Source organism: Nicotiana tabacum, chromosome 8 (assembly GCF_000715075.1).
Source record: "Nicotiana tabacum cultivar K326 chromosome 8, ASM71507v2, whole genome shotgun sequence".
Taxonomy (NCBI): domain Eukaryota; kingdom Viridiplantae; phylum Streptophyta; class Magnoliopsida; order Solanales; family Solanaceae; genus Nicotiana; species Nicotiana tabacum.
Window position 1 is genome coordinate 4,959,485 of NC_134087.1, and position 19,574 is coordinate 4,979,058.

At 38.3% G+C, this 19,574-nt stretch overlaps 1 protein-coding gene across 1 annotated transcript; it reads right to left on the minus strand.

Annotated features, from left to right (window-relative positions):
- Positions 1-5,795: 5,795 nt before the first annotated feature.
- On the minus strand, positions 5,796-18,810 carry LOC107796704 (casein kinase 1-like protein 2). The gene is made up of 14 exons (XM_075218910.1): positions 18,459-18,810; positions 18,335-18,375; positions 16,947-17,016; positions 16,700-16,848; positions 16,530-16,625; positions 16,369-16,439; positions 9,476-9,537; positions 9,306-9,369; positions 9,132-9,216; positions 8,919-9,045; positions 8,692-8,774; positions 8,553-8,616; positions 7,779-7,915; positions 5,796-6,466 (listed from the first exon to the last, which is right to left on the minus strand). The coding sequence occupies exons 1-14, from the start codon at positions 18,532-18,534 to the stop codon at positions 6,191-6,193; spliced, it is 1,401 nt and encodes a 466-aa protein (XP_075075011.1). The 5' UTR covers positions 18,535-18,810; the 3' UTR covers positions 5,796-6,190.
- Between the last annotated feature and the right edge of the window lie 764 nt (positions 18,811-19,574).

Genomic DNA, 19,574 nt, shown 5'->3' on the forward strand with positions numbered 1-19,574 from the left:
CTTCATCCTCCGAGTCTTGGGTCATTGATTCAGGTGCATATGATCACATTTCTGGTAATAAATCTCTTTTCACTACTATTTCGTATTCTCAAGCTCTTCCAACAATTATAATGGCCAACAGGTCTTAAACCATGGCAACTGGAATAGGTCAAGCAAGCCCACTTCCTTCCTTATATTTAGATTTAGTTCTTTATGTTCTCGATAGTCTTTTTAATCTCATAGTCGTTAGTCGTTAGTCGCTAGTCGCTTAGAAAAATCACTCAAATGCTCGATTTTATTTCTTGATGACCTTGTTTTTATACAGGAGCGCAGTACGGAGCGGATCATTGGAACCAGATGTGAATCAAATGGATTTTAATACCTTATCCTTACAAAATCACATGGACTCACATCTTATCTTCCTTCAACAACTCGTCTAGTTACTGATTCACCAGATTTATTAAATAAACGCTTGGGACATCCTAATTTGTCAAAACTTCAGAAAATAGCACTTGGTTTATCTCACTTGTCCACTCTAGAGTGTGAGTCATGCCAGCTCGGTAAGCATACTCACTGTCATTTCCCTCCGCTTCTTGATAATCTAGCAGAGTTATCTTTTACTTTAGTCCATTCAGTTGTTTGGGGTCCTAGTCGGGTCAGTTCTACCTTGGGATTCTGCTACTTTGTCAGTTTCATTGATGATTACTTCAGGTGCACTTGGATATTTTTGATGAAAAATCTATCTGAGTTATTTTTTATTTTTTCCAAACCTTCCACGCTGAAATTCAAAATCAATTTGGGATTTTAATTTGCATATTTCATAGTGATAATGTCATAGAGTATTTGTCTTTCCTATTTCAACAGTTTATAAACTCTCATAGGATTATAAATCAGACATCTTGTCCATGCACATCTCAATAAAATATGGTAGCTGAAAGAAAAAATAGACATCTTATTGAAACTGCTCATACCCTAATCATACAATCTCATGTTCCGTCGCATTTTTGGGGGGATGCAGTTCTTACATGTTGTTATCTAATTAATTGTATGTCATCCTCAGCTATCCAGAATCAAGTTCCATTCTTTATTTTGTTTCCTCACTCACCTTTGTTCTCTCTTCCACCTTGTGTCTTTTGGAGCACATGATTTGTTCATAACCTTACTCCAGAAAAAGATAAGTTAGCTCCTCGTGTTCTTAAGTGTGTATTTTTGGATTACTCGAGAACGTAAAAGGGATATCTATGATATTCACCTGACCTTCATCGGTACCTTATGTCTGTTGATGTTACCTTTTTTGAAACCCAATCATACTTCACAAGTTCAGGTAGTCACTTAGATATTTCTAAGGTGCTATCGGTTCCATCTTTTGGAGATTCAGTCACTATCTCCCGTTCATCTTCCTCTACAGCTCCAGCTCTACCATCTACAGCTTCAGTTCTAACTCCACCACCTATAGCTCTAATTCCATCACCTAGTCCAGTTCAACCTTCTACAACTTCACCACTTCTGACTTATCATCGTCGTTTGCACCCAACATCAGGCCAGGCTGATTCACATCCTGCATCTGACCCTACTTCTACTGTGGACTTGTCTCCTTCTAGTCAACAAATTGCACTTCAAAAAGGTATGCGGCCCACACTTAATCCTAATCTTCATTATGTCGGTTTAAGTTACCATCGTTTGTCATCACCTCATTATGTGTTTGTATCATCTTTGTCCTCTGTCTTCATCCCTAAGTCTATAGGTGAAGCACTGTCTCATCTAGGATGGCGACAGGATATGATTAATGAGATGTCTTCTTTACATACGAGTGGTACTTGGGAGTTTGTTCCTCTCCCGTTGGATAAATCTATTGTTGGTTGTCGTTGGGCGTATGCAATCAAAGTTGGTCCAGATGGCCAGGTTGATCGATTTAAGGCTCGTCTTGTTGCCAAAGGGTATACTCAGATATTTGGGGTCGATTACAGTGATACTTTCTCTCCCGTGGCCATGGTTTTTGTTCGCCATTGGACTCTCTATAAGTTGAACATTAAGAATATTTTTCTTCACGATGACCTTGAGGATGAGGTTTATATAGAGCAACCACCTGGTTTTGTTGCTCATGGGGAGTCTAATGGCCTTGTATGTCGGTTGTGTCGGTCCATCATGGTCTAAAGTAATCTCCTCGAGCCTGGTTTGGTAAGTTCATCACAGTTATTCAGGACTTTGGCATGAATCGTAGTGAAACTGATCACTATATGTTTTATCGGCATTCTGCTTCAAATCTCTGTATTTATTCGATAGTTTATGTTGATGATATTGTTATTACCCGCAATGATCAGGATGGTATTACTCAGTTAAAGTAATATCTCTTTCAGCACTTTCAGACTAAGGATCTAGACAGATTAAAGTATTTTTTAGGCATTGAGATCGCTCAGTCTAGCTCAGGTATTGTGATCTCGCAACGGAAATATGCCTTAGAAATTCTTAAGGAGACATGAGTGACAGGTTGTAGACCTGTTGACACTCATATGGATCCGAATTCTAAATTTCTGCCAGGACAAGGGGAGCCGCTTAGCAATCCTGCAAGATATAGGTGGTTGGTTGGTAAATTAAATTTTCTCACAGTGACTAGATATGATATTTCCTTTCCTGTGAGTGTGGTGAGTCAATTTATGAGTTTTCCCTATGATAGTCATTGGGATGCAGTTGTCTGCATTCTTCGATATATAAAATCAACTCCAGGCAAAGGATTATTGTTGATAGAGGCCATGAGCAAATTGTTGGATACTCAGATGCTGATTGGGCAAAATCACCTTCTGATAGACATTTTACGTCTGGATATTGTGTTTTAGTAGGAGGTAACTTGGTATATTGGAAGAGCAAGAAACAGAATGTCATTGCTCGGTCTAGTGCAGAAACAGAATATCAAGCAATATTTATGGCAACACTCACGACCGAGCAATGACATTAAATGAAACTTGTGTGTGATAATCAAGCTGCCCTTCATATTGCATCGAATGCGGTGTTCCATGAGAGAACTAAATACATTGAAATTGATTATCAATTCGTCAAAGAAAGATACTCTGAGGAGATATTACTACAAAGTTTGTGAAGTCAGATATTTTCACCAAATCCCTCACCAGTCCTCGTATTAGTTATATATGTAACAAGTTCGGTACATATGGTTTGTATGCACCAGTTTGAGGGGGAGTGTTAATAGCAATGTGAATATATGTAATTAGTCCTAGTCTCGTGTGTAATAGGAGTAGGTTATATATTATTAAAAGCAAAAAAAAAAAAAAAGCACCACATTAAGCCAAGTGAAAGCCTAGTAAAAAGTCACATGGCATAATTAGTTAATAATTAGTTATTTATCTATATCTATATATCATTAAATGCCAAAGAAAAAGGCATCACATAAGCCAAGTGGAAGCCTAAGAAAAAGTGACATGGCATAATTAGTTATTTATCTATATCTATATTTTATTAAAAGCCAAAGAAAAGGCGTCATATTAAGCCAAGTGGAAGCTTAGGAAAAAACCACATGGCATAATTAGTTATTTAGTTAAAAATTATTATTTTTAAATGTAAATGTCTATAAAATTTGAAACTTAAAAAAAAATAACAAACTACCAGTTCAAATTAGGGAGTAGTTTTTCTTCATATATAAAAGAGAAGTAAAAGGCACCACATTAAGCCAAGTGGAAGTCTAGAAAAAAAGCCACATTATTATTTTTGAATTTAAATATTTATAAAATTCGAAAATTAAAAAAATAATAACAAACTACCAAGTGGCAGTCCTACAATATGCTACTTGGCAATTTTGGACAAAATTAATTAGGCTAGATAATAATTAGTTTTTTGAATTTAAATTTTAAAAATAAATAAATTATGCACTATGTGTTGTTAATAGTTAGTTACTCTTTTAGAATTTGAATTTAAACATATTTAAATTTTAAATATGAATTTATTTTTTAGATTTTATCTAAAAGAAAGGACACTGTATAGCCACTGTAAAAATAATAACCGAGAAAATGTATAAAATGTATATATTTTTTGTATATATATGCATTTTGTATCTTATATACAAAAATTATATAATTTTATACACTTTTTCGGTAAGCAGATATAAATAATTGATGGCGCGAGCTAAAAGTGATAATACCTCTTTAATCTATATACTAGTTTGTACTTATAAATAGGGTTCATTATATTATAATTAATATCAATAATATATTTTGCTCCCGCGCTTTCTCACACTAATAACAATGGCTGCAAACATACTAAAAATATTTGTATACATAAAGGTGGACTGGATATTTCGAATAAATTAGGGAATTTTTCATAAAGCACCATCTTTTAAGTCTAATTAGTCATTTATAGATACCCTTTGCTATATTACGTGTTATAGATACCTTTTATGTTTTTATACAATGTATTTTATGTATTTAAGTTGTTGTATTCATTAATACAACCAAAAAAATAGGCGTAAAAACTGGAATTCCAGCTAAGTTTGACTTGTATTTAGCAATTTTTAGCTGTATTCAAGCGGCATTAACGTTAAATACAGAAGGTTAAACTGGTTAAAAACGAAAGGAAATCAAATCATATGATATTCTCCTAATTTAACTCCACGAATTAAGGAAATCAAATCACATGATATTCTCCTAATTTAACTCCACGAACTAAGGAAATCAAATCACATGATATTCTCCTAATTTAACTCAACGAACTAAAACGATCCCTCATTAATCTGTATTTGAAAGATACACAATAAAGATTATAATTGAATAAAGAGAAATACATATGAATAATACAATTGAGTAAAACTGTATACAGTTGAATACAACAAAATACAACTTAATTCATCTGAATAAAACACTTGAATACAACAAAATACAACTGAATACAGCTGAATAAAACTCTTGAATGCAACAAAATACAACTAACTTCAGCTGAATAAAATAGTTAAATACAACTAATTAAAACTGAATACAAGAGAATACGCATAACTTTTTAATACATCTAAAATATATAAATTAATGCTACTGAATACATGTGAATACAGCTGAAAAATATATTCGAATACAACTGAATACAAATAGGCGATTTGGGCGATCTAGAGAGAGAAGCAGCCTGATGGCTTCGCCGGCCGGCGGCCAGCCATTAATCTGGCTGGTCAGCCCCTTAACACATCTGCCCAACCTCCTACAACTACAAACAATCCTCAGCCCTCAAATCACACAAACGAAGCCATGAATTACGCAAAAGCTGTGAACCCTACTTCAACGACCACTGCCAAGCAGAATCGAGCCGCTACAGTTGAACCAATTGCTCTTCGTCTATCAAAATCAACGAATTAAACTTACCCTAGGCTATTGTAATTGAGTGATAATGGAGGAGAACTAGAGAATTTTGGGTGGGAGGAGATGTATGAATCGTGGGTTGAGGGAGAAAGAGTAAAGTGTATGCAAAAAGAGAGAGAACGTGGTTAGTCAATTTTACTGTGATTATGTAAGAGAAATATTATTTAGCATATATGGTGCCTTAAATGTAGGATGTAACTATAATTAGATATTTGGCTATAAAGTATAAAAGGTATCTATAGGATGCAATATTTTAAAATGGTATTTATTTAAAATAAATAGGGTACTAAGGTTTTCTATAAGGGGTAAAAATTCCAATAAATTACTGTCTCAGATATGACACAAATAACATAGGCCAATATCAACCAAATACCAATATGACAATTCTTCGTCGAGAGGGAAACGGCCCGAATCACCGGCTAAGACCCCTAAATTGACCACGCAGTGATCGACTGACATTAAAGTAGCTTGAACAAAGAACAGTTTGCTCATGTTTAAAACAAAGAAATACATCATTTGGAGGCAATTATACATGACCATCTTCATAATTCACAACATGACATCAACAAGAATACCACGGCAGAACAAGAACAAGCAAGAGATAGAGATGAAAAAGAATATGGAAAGTGCATACAACTGTATGGACAAGCATAAACTGGGATCTGTGAGTTTGGCTCTGCAACCCCATCATATCCTTAACTGTGCCTTTGCAAATGCATCCCAAATTTTAATTGTATAATTCAGCTTTATGGTACTTCCTGGCAGCAACTAATATCAGCACTCTTCCTTCCCCAAGTTGGTGTGCCAAAATTTACAGTGAACAGAGAACTGAGACAAAGCGCAGCTACTAATGCAGTCCCTCATCATCGAAAACTTAAACCCTCTATTCCCTTGACGGTGGACTCTAAATTCTTTATATTGGCGTTTTTGATAGAGGAGCTGCGCTTGTGATCTGAGGACACAACTGGTGAACTCCTCCGTGCAGCACTGGATACTTTACGCAATGGTCCCGGACTTGCATCTTTTGTCCGAGTGCCGGAGAGGTCAGGTTCACCCCCAGCAATCACTGGGTCTCGGATGCTTGAGACAACTGGACGCCTTGATGGTCCACTTGACCGGAAAAAATTAGAACTGGATAACTGCAAACAAAAACTCAGTCAAATTCTGTTACGTTTACCGGTAGCTACAGATCATAAAACATGCGTAGGTTTTGAGCGTATTCCCCAAAGTGTAAGCTGTGAATCCGTATTTGTACTAAATTCCGATTCTTAATGTATGCCACCTATTTGATCTCCCGTTGGCAGTTATATTGAAGAAATATCAAATGAATACAGGATTTCTCTCATGTTCCACGATGACCAAGCACACGTGTAGAAGAAATAGAAATAAAGGTAACATAATGCCAACCCCTAACTGTGCACCCATCTTTTCTTTGTCATACAGACAAACCACACCACCCTTTTGGCCGTCTAACCTATAGCCAATCATCAATCACTCCGTGAAGGAGATCCAGAAAACAATATCCATAGAGAAGGGTGAATATCTGAAGAGGAGGGCCAATTTTTATCACCTCATTTCCTGTGTTTTCTGGGACGGGTGGGGGGGGGGGGGTATGGTTGTTCAATGCCCTTGTGCCACTTCTTTCTTTTTATTCTTCGTAACTAAAGCACTACATCCGCCTGTCTCTTCATGATTGCCAAGGGAGACTTTAATCTTATTCCACTTCACCATTTTCTTAATGGAAGTAATAATTTACTGGTGTTGTTGGGGAAACCCAAATATATAAAAGGTATACGAAGCAGAAAGCCTACACAAAAATATGGTTCTCTATAAAGACACCCAATCCTCTATCCCTATAGGAACTTCGCGGGAACTCCAAAAGTTGAGCAAAATATAGATAAGCCCTAAGCTTTACAAAGTCATGTTCCTTTGCTTTAAAAGCTCTCCTGCTCCTTTACCTCCAAAAAACCCACATGAGCTTTAGAGGCACAACATTTCATGCTCTAATTATTCCATATCTACTTTGCAACCCCCCCCCCCAAAACCCACAAACTTAAAAGAAAAACCTAGAGACCAAAAAGAGTTGCACCCATCAAATGATTTTTCAGGATGAAATAATTGAGGAAGTGATTTAGGAATTTTAATCCTTCGGGAACTGCAGGATTTATCCTCTACTTGGTGAAGCACTCGGTTAATTAAAATTGCCCCACAAACTTCAGGATTTTTGCTTATACTTTGGGAACTGCATGCATCCATCCTCGTGCCGAAGTACTCGATAGATTAGGATTGCTACAGAAACTAGCTTTATACAGCCAGATAAAGCTAAATGCAGTCACATCAACTTATAATAAGTAAAAATTGCCACAGAATTTATTTGCAATAGTATTACGCTTTTCCAACCCCATCCGAAACAGGACAAAGGGTTCAAAATAGGGAGAGAGGAGGACGGACCTCTTTACCCATGGATAAATCATTAGCAACTGTGCCTTTTTGCTTCAATAAGCTTCCAGAATTGAAATGCAGCCCTGTGCTCTTATTACGTGTAAGATTTGACGAAGACCAACCAGTTGGTCGACCTTCATCTCCACCTGCATAATAAGTGTCGCATGTATATATAGCTCCCAGGGAATAAGAAACAAGCAGATTTAGAGGTAGTATACTTCCATAAACAGGATAGGCATGCCATCCAAAATAAATGATATGATGGACTAATCCAAACTGATTCTAGTTTTATCTTTGCATTATGTTTATGAAACAAGAGATACATACTAATAGAGAAGGGGAACCTTGGAGCAACGGTAAAGTTGTCTCCCCGTGACCTATAAGTCAAGGGTTCGAGCCGTGGAAGCAACCACTAATGCTTGCATTAGGTTAGGCTGTCTGCATCACACCCCTTGGGTGCAGTTCTTCCCCGGACCCTACGTGAATGCGGGATGCTTTGTACACCAGGCTGTCCTTTTTTATACATACTAATAGAAGAGCTTGAACAGAGCTGAGGATGACATGTTCCATAAAGTAGGAAAGAGAAAAAATAGATCAATTACCAGCTCCCTGTTAAAAGTATTCCTGACCACTTTATGCCACAGCACTACAGCAGTTAGCACAGAATGATTGCTTAGTTTTCCTTCCCTTTTTTTCGTGAGGAGGGATAATTTTTTTCTTATTTTTAGGTAGGGGAGGGGAGGGGGTGTTGGGGGGAGAGGGGTGCCTTGTACCGGAGCATACCTGATTGCCTCTCAACATTAACAAGAGCATGAGGCATCCCTGAGCTTGGCCCAGCAGTACCACCCTGTCCCAAAAATATCATTTCATTTTCGTATTTTGATGCCAATTCAACATAAACTAATTTATTTAAGCCACTCACAAGAGCACGAGATGGAGGATTGGCAAGCTGTGATTGCTGATATTTCAAAATGGTCCAGTCAAATATATAATCAAATTGAAACCCTGAAATAGAAGAGAGAAAGGAAAAGGAAGAGAGGGGAAGAAAAATGGAAGAACAAATTCTGAGAACATTGAAATTGAAGTACTAGTTGTAGTATCTTCTGTGTAGATGAAATAGTAAGGCATGGAGAGCAGAAATGATCATACCTTCACGAATGAAAAGATCACGGAAAATTCTCTTCAAATAAGCATAATCTGGTTTATCATCAAATCTCAGTGATCGACAGTAATGAAAATATGATGCAAACTCTGCAGGATATCCCCTACACAAGGTCTATAAAGGAAAATTTGCACTACTATCATTTTATTGAATAAAAAAATAAATAGCTACCATATGAAAATTGATGGAGCATAAATTACCTCTATTGATGTTGATACTTTCTTCTCACTGATTTTCTCATACTTCTGTTTCTTAGTGCCTGCTTTCAGCCCCTGCCAAGGGAGACTACATGTTTTTGAAAGCATAATGTAAGACTGTCATGAAAGGAGCAAAAGACCAAACATATAAGAAAATCTGGAGGGAGAAACATTTACCTTCCTCTTAAGAAGTACATTAGAACATAACCCAGCGATTCCAAATCATCCCTTCGACTTTGTTCTATATGGTTCAGAGGCAACTCAGAGAAGGCAAGCATGCTTAATAGAGTAAAAACAATCCATATAAACAAACGGGTACAAGTAGGTAAGAGAAAACAAAAGCTTACCAATGCCAAGATGAGTATTCATGCTTGCGTATCTAGCAGTTCCTGTCAAATTTTTGTTTTCTCTGTATCACATTAAAAGATAAATTAAAATCATGCATCCACGCCCTGGAGGAAGATCTCTCTTTAAGCTAATTCACTAATTAAGAATACAAGCATCCAATGAAATTAATTATATTATTCAATATATAAATATATACTTCTTCACGAGCTAAGAATAAGAATGATCAATCCTAATTCAAAACATTCACTGTTAAGAGTTTCTGTGAATTGCACATGTTTTATAAACAAAGAGATGACTTCCTCTACAGTAAGTACGATGGTACCCTCTATAGTAAGCACGACAATACCAGATTGTTGATGCCATCAATTCTTTCTATTAGCAGCCCGGTGCACAAACAATTCCGCGTTCACGCAGGGTCCGGGTAAGGCCTCACCCCAATGGAGAATAATGTACGCAGCCTACCCTGACGCAAATATGGGTGGTTGATTCACGGCTCGAACCCGTGACCTATAGGTCACACAGAGACAACTTGACCGAGCTCTCCACTCCAATTCAACGAAATAATGAATGACCAAAAAAAAAAAAAAAAAAAAAACTGGGAAAGATCAAGAAAATCCGGTTCCATATCATTTTTTTATAAGGTAAAGTGTTGCATTGATAAAGCAGTACCAAGAGGGTACTGCAAAAGGTTACAAAGTTCAAGATTACATCATATCATATACCATATTCAACCATTCCCAGTCAATGGAAACTAGAATGACAAATCTTTTATCAACACATAATCAAAGTAAAAAAAGAGGACAAGCACTTTAACTGAAGAGAAACTTAAAAGGAAGTCAGCACCGTTTCCCTATCAGCAAATTTGTTAACAAAATCAGTTAATCCCTCTATCCCAATTTATTTATGTGAAGGGGTTCAGAGTACGAGGGTCAAAGCACCTCATTTTCGGTGTGAATTCAGGCATAGAGTCATCAAGTTTAAAAAATAAAATCTATATATTTGAAAACTGCATGAAAGTATTAAAAGTCAAACATAGTTAATAATAAAGAAAGCTTGACAAAATCATAGTCAAAGAAAAACAGTTGGACTCCCAAGTAGTAATACCTTCACATAAGATGGGATGGAGGGAATACAAAGTGCAAACAAGTTCTTGTTTAAACTACTTCATTCCCATTCAAGAAGTTCTAGTGGCTTCGTGCCTCTTAAAAGGTAGTGGCAGGCAGACCAAGAAGCAGTTTGATCATATTAAAAGGATAGTTAAAAGAATGACTAGAAGTAAGCTTAAAATATAAGTACTAATAGAAGAAAAAAATAGAAAGGTGATATAGCTATTCTCAAAATGAGATTATAGTAAGTAAACCTAAATTTGCTTTTGGGACAGCCGCATTTAGATATGATGGATTCTACAGAGAGAAGCCCCTACTTCTCTCTAGAATCTAGAAAAACTGGAAAACATGTCTTTCATCAAAGCTGCCTCTTGGCCAGCCTTAAAACTTGGGGGAAGATGCCATCGAAAGCTCGACGTAGGTCAGGAGCCGCACTTCTTGCTGTCTGAGGAGCACACTCTCAGGCGCAAGGGTTTCTTGGAATCTTGTCTGATTGGGTCTTTCTCCAAATAGGTTGGTTCTCTAGAGGTTGTTAGGAACTGGACAGCAGAGGCATAGAATGTCAAGGACGGGCTGAAAATATCGCAATTGGGGGACACGCAATATCTCTTTCGATTTGTCGACGAGCCTCAAGCTTCAGAAATTCTTGTCAAAGGAAACAGGTGGTTCGATGGGTCTTAAAGCTAGACAAATGGGTGGAACATGATGGGTGTCTCGACCCTCGTTTCACCGGCGAAACATTTGTGGTCAACATGATGGGTCTCCCGGTGCATCTTTGGTGTCTTGACCTATTCAAGGAGATTGGGGAAATCTATGGGGGTTTTATTGATGTCACTTGCAGCCTACACGATCTCTCGCGAGTGAGGATTGTGGTGAGGAAAGGGGGCAGAGTCTCTGTCTCCACTATGGTGGAAGATGGCTACTTGAGTTATAGGGTTTGGTTGAGCCCTGAATTTAGCCCTATCTTTATGCATGTGATAGTGGCAGAAGAAAAGGGAAGGTCAAATAGAATGGAGGGGAGGGGAAGTCAGTATTTGAGGGGAGGGGAGGCCTCACCGGATCAGTGGGCTAAGCCGGAACCAAAAGTTAGATCGAGAAGAGACGGGGGGTTTGAATTTGGGAGAAGAAGACAAAATTTTATTAGCAGGAAAAGACGTGAGTGCCCCTGGGTTAGTGATGGGGGCTGGAAAGGCAGAATGGGCCAGTCCTCTTTTAATTATCATAGGGTCGGGCAAGTTTTCAGCAAGTATAGGCCTGGGCCTCAACACATGGGCCAGCAACTATTCCCAATTCTATTAGAATTGATCCTAAGGGGCACAGATTATTTCAAGCGGCGTCTGATAACGCTCCTAAGCATATGGGAATAGTCGCTCCTCTTCTTCTACCAATGGTGCTTCACACAGTAGTATTTCTTCACCGAGCTCTAGTGATCTGTGCCCCTCTTTGATGGCCGCTGCTTCAGAGGCAGCACTGGCTAAAGCTGGTGATGTTATTCCACGGCCTCCCGCCTCTGATGGACCCAACTCCATCGCCCTCATCTTCTCATGTGCTTAGCTGTGCTGAGGTTACACTTCAAGCTCCTTCTTCTTCTAGGGAGATTGTTGTGCATGCCCCAATTGATGTTAGTGTCGGACCAGCAATTCCATTTAATATGCCGCCAAAGGTTCCATGATGTCTTCCTTCCCGCTATCCTGCTGACGTTTCTGGACATTCCTATAGTAGCGGGGTGTTAATTTCAGAGATTGGTGCCTCTCAAGGAAATGGTGAGATCCTTCCGGCACCTAAAGTTCCTATTGCTAGCAATACTATAGTCTTGTATTCCTCCGGTAGGAGCAAGGAAAGAGTACATATAGAAGATGCTTGTCCAATTTCCTCACGGATTGAAGGAGGGGATTTGTCCTTCTGGATAGAGGATAAACCATTAAACTTTGGGAAGTTTTAGGTGTTTATTTTGAAAGGAAAGAAGATAGGGTGTTAGAACTGTTAAGGGAGACTGAGCAACAATCTTTTTATGATGGTGCAAGGAGGGAGTTGGGTCAAGGTGTTAAGCAAAATAATTTAGGAGATGTAATGGTATACCAAAGAAGGGGTTGGGTGTGTGACAGGGAGGAAGGGAGCTCGGCTAGGGGGGTGGGGAAAAGAGCGATATTGTTACTTATGGAAGTTAAAGATTCTTTCATGGAATGTGAGGGGGATGAATGACCCAAACAAAAGGGTCATCATCAAAGTGGGAGTTAGAGAGTGGAGTGCCAACCTAGTTTGTTTTCAGGAGACTAAAATGGAAGTTTTGTCGGATGCGATTGTGAGGAGTGTCTGAGGAGGTAGTTGGGTACAATATAACAGGGTCCCAGCAGCGGGAAGTGCCGGGGGCATTCCTCTTATATGGGATGATAGAAGCTTGGAGGTAAAGGAGATTAAGAAGGGAGTTTTTTCTTTAGCAGCTCTTGTCAAAGATAGAGTGAGTAGGATGGAGTGGGGATTTGGGGGAGTGCACGGACGGGTAGGAGAAGGGTCCAAGGTGTCTTTCTGGGAGGGACTGGCCAATGTTATGGGGGAATGGGACATTCCATGGGTTCTAGGGGGAGACTTTAACACTATTAGATTCCCGAATAAGAGATTAGGGTGTAGTCTGATTTAGAGGGCCATGGAGGAGTTTTCTGACTTCATCAATGATCAATTTCTCATTGATCTTCCTCTGTCAGGGGAAAGGTTTACTTAGGCCAGGGCGGAGGATTCCAACTCAAGGTCTAGACTTGATAGATTTCTAATATCGCCCTCCTGGGATAAGCCCATGCCGAATGTGCTGCAGATTCCTTTACCTAGGCTGACTTCGAATCATTTACCTTATCTTGCTAGATGGATGCAGAGGGAGGAGGGGTGCATGCTCTTTTCCGATTAGAGAACATATGGTTGAAAGTTCCAAAAAATTGGTGATAAAGTGAAAGAATGGTGGACAAGCTATGAGGTATCAGGGACACCTTCATTCCGTCTTTCGAAGAAACTTAAATAGCTCAAGGGAGAGATTATTTGGTGAAATAAGGAGGTTTTTGAGAGGGTAGAGATTAAAATGAGGAAGCCTATGCATGAATTGGGGAAATTAGAGAGAGGGGAAGGGGCGAGGGAGTTAGATGAATCTGAGAAAGCGAGATTGGGGGAGGTTAAGAGGGAAATAGTCGAGTTAGCAATAACTCAGGAGACTAGTTGGCGACAAAAATCGAGGGCGCTCTGGTTAAAGGAGGGGGATTCGAATACCAAGTTTTTCCACAGGGTTGCGGTTGCAAATCGAAGGAGAAACTTCATAGAGTCTTTAGTTGTGGATAGGGTGAGGATTGAGGGAGAGGAGGAGGTAAAAGGGGGCGATAGTAGGGTTGTATGAGAAATTATACAAAGAGGAAGTTAGTTGGAGGTCTACTTTGGGGGAAATAGAGTTCAACCACATAGGAGAGGGAGACAAGGAATGGCTAGAAAGGGCTTTCGAGGAGGAGGAGGTGCACGAGGCTGTGTCGAGTTGTGCTAGTGATAAGGCCCCCGGACCTGATGGTTTCTCATTGGCCTTCTTCCAGCTCTGTTGGGATACCATTAAGGGGGAGTTGATGGAAGCCATTGAATACTTTCACGTGAATGGTGTTTTCGAGAGAAGTATCAATGCTTCTTTTATTACCATTGCGCCTAAGAAAGAAGGTGCATCTTGTATCAGAGACTACAGGCCTATTAGTCTCATGGGGAGCATTTACAAGATTATTTTTAAAGTGCTATCCAATAGACTCAGAAGGTTCTTGACGTGTCTGTTTCGTCCTTCCAGAATGCGTTTGTGGAAGGTAGGCAGATCCTGGATGCTGTTTTGGTGGCAAATGAACTTGTAGACTTCAGAAGGAAAAATAAAGAACCTGGCTTACTATGCAAGTTAGACCTTGAGAAGGCTTTCGACCATGTCAATTGGGAGTTCCTGGATTTTATTATGATGCGGATGGGGTTTGGGGTAAGATGGAGGGGATGGATCAAGTTCTGCATTTCCTCAATCAGATTCTTTGTCCTGGTTAATGGTAGTCAGTGTGGTTTCTTTGGCAACTCCAGGGGTCTCGGGCAAGGTGACCCCCTATCCCCCATGCTATTCATTCTAGTGATGGATGCTCTGAGTAAAATGATGGATCGTGCGGCGGGCGAAGGCTTCTTGAGAGGATTCTCAGCTTCGATCGGGGTGCTCAGTGCCCGAAGAGTCTCTCATTTGCTTTTTGCGGATGACACCAAGGTTTTCTGTGATGCCGATATGGATCAGTTGACCTACCTGAAGCAGGTCCTGCAGTGGTTTCAGATAGTATTAGGACTCAAAGTCAACCTCGGCAAGTGTGAGATTTTCCCGGTGGGTGAGGTTGCCAACATCGATGCTATCTTATGTTCTCAGATGTAAGGTGGGCTCTCTTCCCACTACTTACCTGGGTCTCCCATTGGGCGCTTCGCATAAGGATACTACGGTTTGGAATCCAGTGATTGAAAGGGTTGAAAAAAGATTAGCAGGCTGGAAGAAACGGTACTTGTCAAAAGGCGGTAAGGAAGTGCTCATCAAAAGCACTTTATCGAGTATGCCCACCTATTACTTGTCCCTATTGCAAGCTCCTGTGAGCATCACAGAAAAATTGGAGCGGCTTCAAAGGAATTTTCTTTGGGATACGGCGGATGGAACTAGAAAGTTTATCTAGTGAATTGGCAGACAGTCACTTCCCCAAAGAAGTGGGGTGGACTTGGAGTAAAAGATCTTAGGGTATTCAATAGAGCTTTGTTGGGGAAGTGGCTGTGGAGATTCGGGGTAGAAGAGCATGCTATGGAGGGAGGTCATAGTAAAAAAGTACGATTCCACGGGCAGGGGCGGATCTATTAAGGCCCGAGGGGGTGGTACGCCACCCGCAAGCTTCGGTAGAAATTATATGTATATATGTATTTATATGCCCGAAATCGGTTAAATAAAAGGGTTGCCACCCGAAGCAACAAAAGTCACTAAGGTGCCAGTGGTAGAAGATCACCATGTCATCCTTAAGGCGAGGGATCGAACTGACCTTGTGACAATTTTGTGATGTTTTGACAATTTTGGCTTTGTGACAATTTAGAGTATCACGGTAGTTCATGATCGTTATTATCAATTTATATTATATTCTCTTGGAATTAATATAAATATTAGGAAAATTACCATAAAAGGTACTATAATTATGTTACATAGTTTAAATAAGAAAATTATTTATATAAGCTTATTGGAACTTAAAGTTTAGGACTTTCTACTCAAATAAAAAAAAAGATTTAATAACTATACTTTTAGTTAATCTTAAAGTTCTAAATATTAAAAAAATTGATGATAATTTTATCAATATAAAATTTATTTTAAAGGATAAAAAATTCCACCAACATTTTATATATATATATATATATATATATATATATATATATATAAAATTCTTCTCCCGAGAATCTTCTCTCCATTAGAACGAAACCCCTTGTTGCGTCAAGCTGTCATAATTAGTACATTTTTTTTTGTTTAATTAATTTGTCCGTATAAATTGAAAGACAAATAATTCGAGCAGAAGCACATAAGTAATCAAACAGACTAAATATTTACTCTATTTGGACCATATAAATATACTATATTTAGACTGTATAAATAAGAACATGTATATGTTCAAAGTAATACTCTATTTGGACCATATAGGAATCGCATGGGCATGAAGATCATATTTCAAGGACTATATCTTCTTAAGCAAACCAAAGTCAGCCGCATAGAATGTTCCAAGGGATCTGACCTATATGGAATATGCTGATGAGTTGATGAGTCTCTATACTTCTTAGCCAGCCCAAAATCAATCATATAGACCTATATTAATCCATGGCAATTAGGAGTCAACAGATACCATACCTGCAATAGGTGAAATAAGCAGCAAAATAAGAAATTTTATCCCAGTACCTGATTTGCACGTCTTCCTAATCCCATAAGAAAGTTGTCAGGTTTTATATCTCGATGAAGAAAAGATTTGGCATGAACAAATTCAACCCGATTAATCTGTAAATCGACAAGGATGAGAAGAGTTCTTTATATCGTCAATGGAATAAATAAAGAAATGCAAAACTTCTTACCATCTGATCTGCGAGCATGAGAACGGTCTTTAAAGACAGCTTCCTACTGCAGAAGTTGAAGAGATCTTCAAGACTAGGCCCCAGCAAATCCATCACAAGGGCATTATAATCTCCTTCAACTCCAAACCATTTTAAATTGGGGATTCCAGCTACCAATATCAAAAAAGAAATCCAACTGATAAGGACAAGAAATAAGCATCGAGTATTGAGAAAAGAAAAAGCAGGCAACATGAATATGAGAAATTACTTCCTCCTTGTAGTATTTTATACAACTTTGCTTCGTATAATAGTTGAGGATGCTTTGTTTTCACATTTTCCTGAGTATAAGAAATAAGAAATCAGCAACTTAGCCATGCAAATCAAAGAACATTTCCTCAGTGAAGCAATCGAAGGAAAGTCGCGAATGACCGAGCATTAGCAGAACTGCTCTGTACAATATTATCATGAGTATCAACAAGTTACAGGCACAACTTCAATTTAAAATCTAATATGCAATATCTATCAAGTTTTATATCAAAAACTCCAGAAAGACCATTGTGAAGCAGTGAAACTGTTTTCATTTCTTCAAAACCACGGAACTTGCTTAGTTCATGCAAATTCACCACTCAGTCTCATATTGCAGGCTAAGTAACAAAGGTGTAGATAGTAACCAGAGAATAAATCAGAACCGGACTATGTATAACAAATTCTTCACAAATTTATACATTTCCCGAAACTTGGTGGTTATTTCATTACTTCATAACACAAAAATGTTTATTCCACACAGAGCTTCTTGAACCCAGCCCATTAAACCAAACTCTGATCATACGACCAAACGATCAAATGGTCAACATTGTTTGCTGAGTGTGTGAGTATTTATTTAATCTAAACACTTAAGCGATTAAAGATGGCACAACTTTATTTGCTTAATGACATCTTTAACACGCAACTCAAAAGTGGGCTTGATTCATGCCATGCGCGTAGAAATTGAGCCGGCCACACAATTTAACATGGTACTAGAGCCAATCATTAGTAAACCTATTCTCCCACCCCAAAAGCACACATTAAGGTTCACAAGTGAAACCCAAATGAAGCTAAGCGCGCGGGAGGTGTTGAGTTATAAAATTGTCCCACACGGTTATGTAAGGGCTTGCAAGGGGTTTATAATGGTCTTGAGTCACTCCACTCATTATCTTAAGGTTTTGGGTTGCTTACTCAAATCATTTACTAATACGTTACTAGAACAAGCAAAGGTCATGGGTCTGAGCCTCACTATCACTCTTCATCAAGAAAAGATTTCCATGTGCTTGGCAAAATCACATCCGCACATAAGTAGGGATGTTAAAGTATACCTAAATGCATTCTCTTTAACAGCTTAAGCTTAATACCCCTACCCCTACCCCCACCCCCACCCCCAAAAAAAAATTAGCAATTGAACACAAACCGTGCATCCACATAATTGTTTGTTTTAGTGGCTAACCATAACCTACCATCATCGAATAACAGCTAATTCGCAGGCTTTTAGTAGCAAAACATATTCTTTACATTTTCAATTACCAAAGCAGAGACTACACACTACAGAACTATACTTCTGTAACAACTTTGAACTAATAGATTATGAATTGGGAAATAAAAAAGATCAAATTTTGAACTTACCAGCTTAATTGCAACCTCTTCATTAGTTTGAACATTAGCCCCTGAAAAGCATACAAAATCACCAATTAAACTAACCCCAAAAAGAAAATGAAACCTGAAAATGAATGAAAGGTGTTCATATTACCGAGATAGATCTCTCCAAAAGAACCGCTACCGATTTTCCGGCCAAGCCGGAACTTATTACCAACACGAGGCTCCATTGGAGACTAGAAATTGGGAATTATTAACCGCAAAACTTAATCCAACATAGGACGAATTAAATAATTAAAAAAACTGCAAGATTTCAGCTTTTTGTAATTTTTTTATTTTTGACCTTCATGAGTTTGGGCTCAAGAAGGGAAAATGGAATAAGTAGCATCACCAAGATTACATCACGGCTTCAACGATGCTTATCATCCCATTGGAATTGAATAGTCCGTGATTTTATCCTCTTTACCCCATTTTATTTGCTGCTATTATTATACGTTTTTTATTTGTCTTTTTGCTTTCTGTAATATCTTCTTGTTCCCCATCAGTCCGAAAATACGATGTCGTACTCTTGTCTTGCGAGATCTTCGGGTCTGCTATATCTACACGTATAGATATTTCAATGACGATTCTTTGGAAATTTGTCAGAAAACACTGCATATATACAGTGTATTTCTTAGAATGTCCATACAGCAATATACATTCACTTAAATACAATTTTATTTATAACAATTCCCCTTGAATGTTTTAGTGAAGGAAAAAGAATACACGTGTTTAGAAATAAGCCTTTTGTTGTCTCGTTACAAAAGTTTGCAAGGAAAATTCAGTGGGACAAAACCTTATAAGGGAAAAAGAATACATCGCATATCAACTCTCCATGATGAGAGCATCAATTCACATCTTTAAGCATTCGCATCCTGATCTTGTACACTAGCTTCTTGAAGATTGACGTCGGCAGAGATTTGGTGAATAAATCATCCATATTAACTCCAGTGAATATATTGCACCCTGAAAAAATCATTCTTGATGGATATATAATGCCTTTGTAATGTCGTGGAATGGCCTTCTCAATATCTCTATAGAGGTAAAAAAAATCTCGTTATCATATTATCATGCTTATAGTTACAGCAAAATACAAATGTGCACAGATTGCATTTAGAATGTAGTACTTTATGACCAAGAATTCTATATGCTTTACGCGATTTAAATCATTCAAGGATTGTCATAAATTAAGTCATATCAGTCATCTAACGACTTTAGATTTACGTCAAGT

Excerpts from the sequence above, each read along its gene's own strand:
- LOC107796704 (XM_075218910.1), bottom strand. The coding sequence starts at position 18,534 with ATGGAGCCTCGTGTTGGTAATAAGTTCCGGCTTGGCCGGAAAATCGGT. Across the intron at positions 18,376-18,458 it reads TTTTGGAGAGATCTATCTCG|GGGCTAATGTTCAAACTAAT; the intron begins GTAATATGAACA and ends TATGCTTTTCAG. Across the intron at positions 9,538-16,368 it reads CATCAGCATATTCCATATAG|AGAAAACAAAAATTTGACAG; the intron begins GTCAGATCCCTT and ends AATGTGATACAG.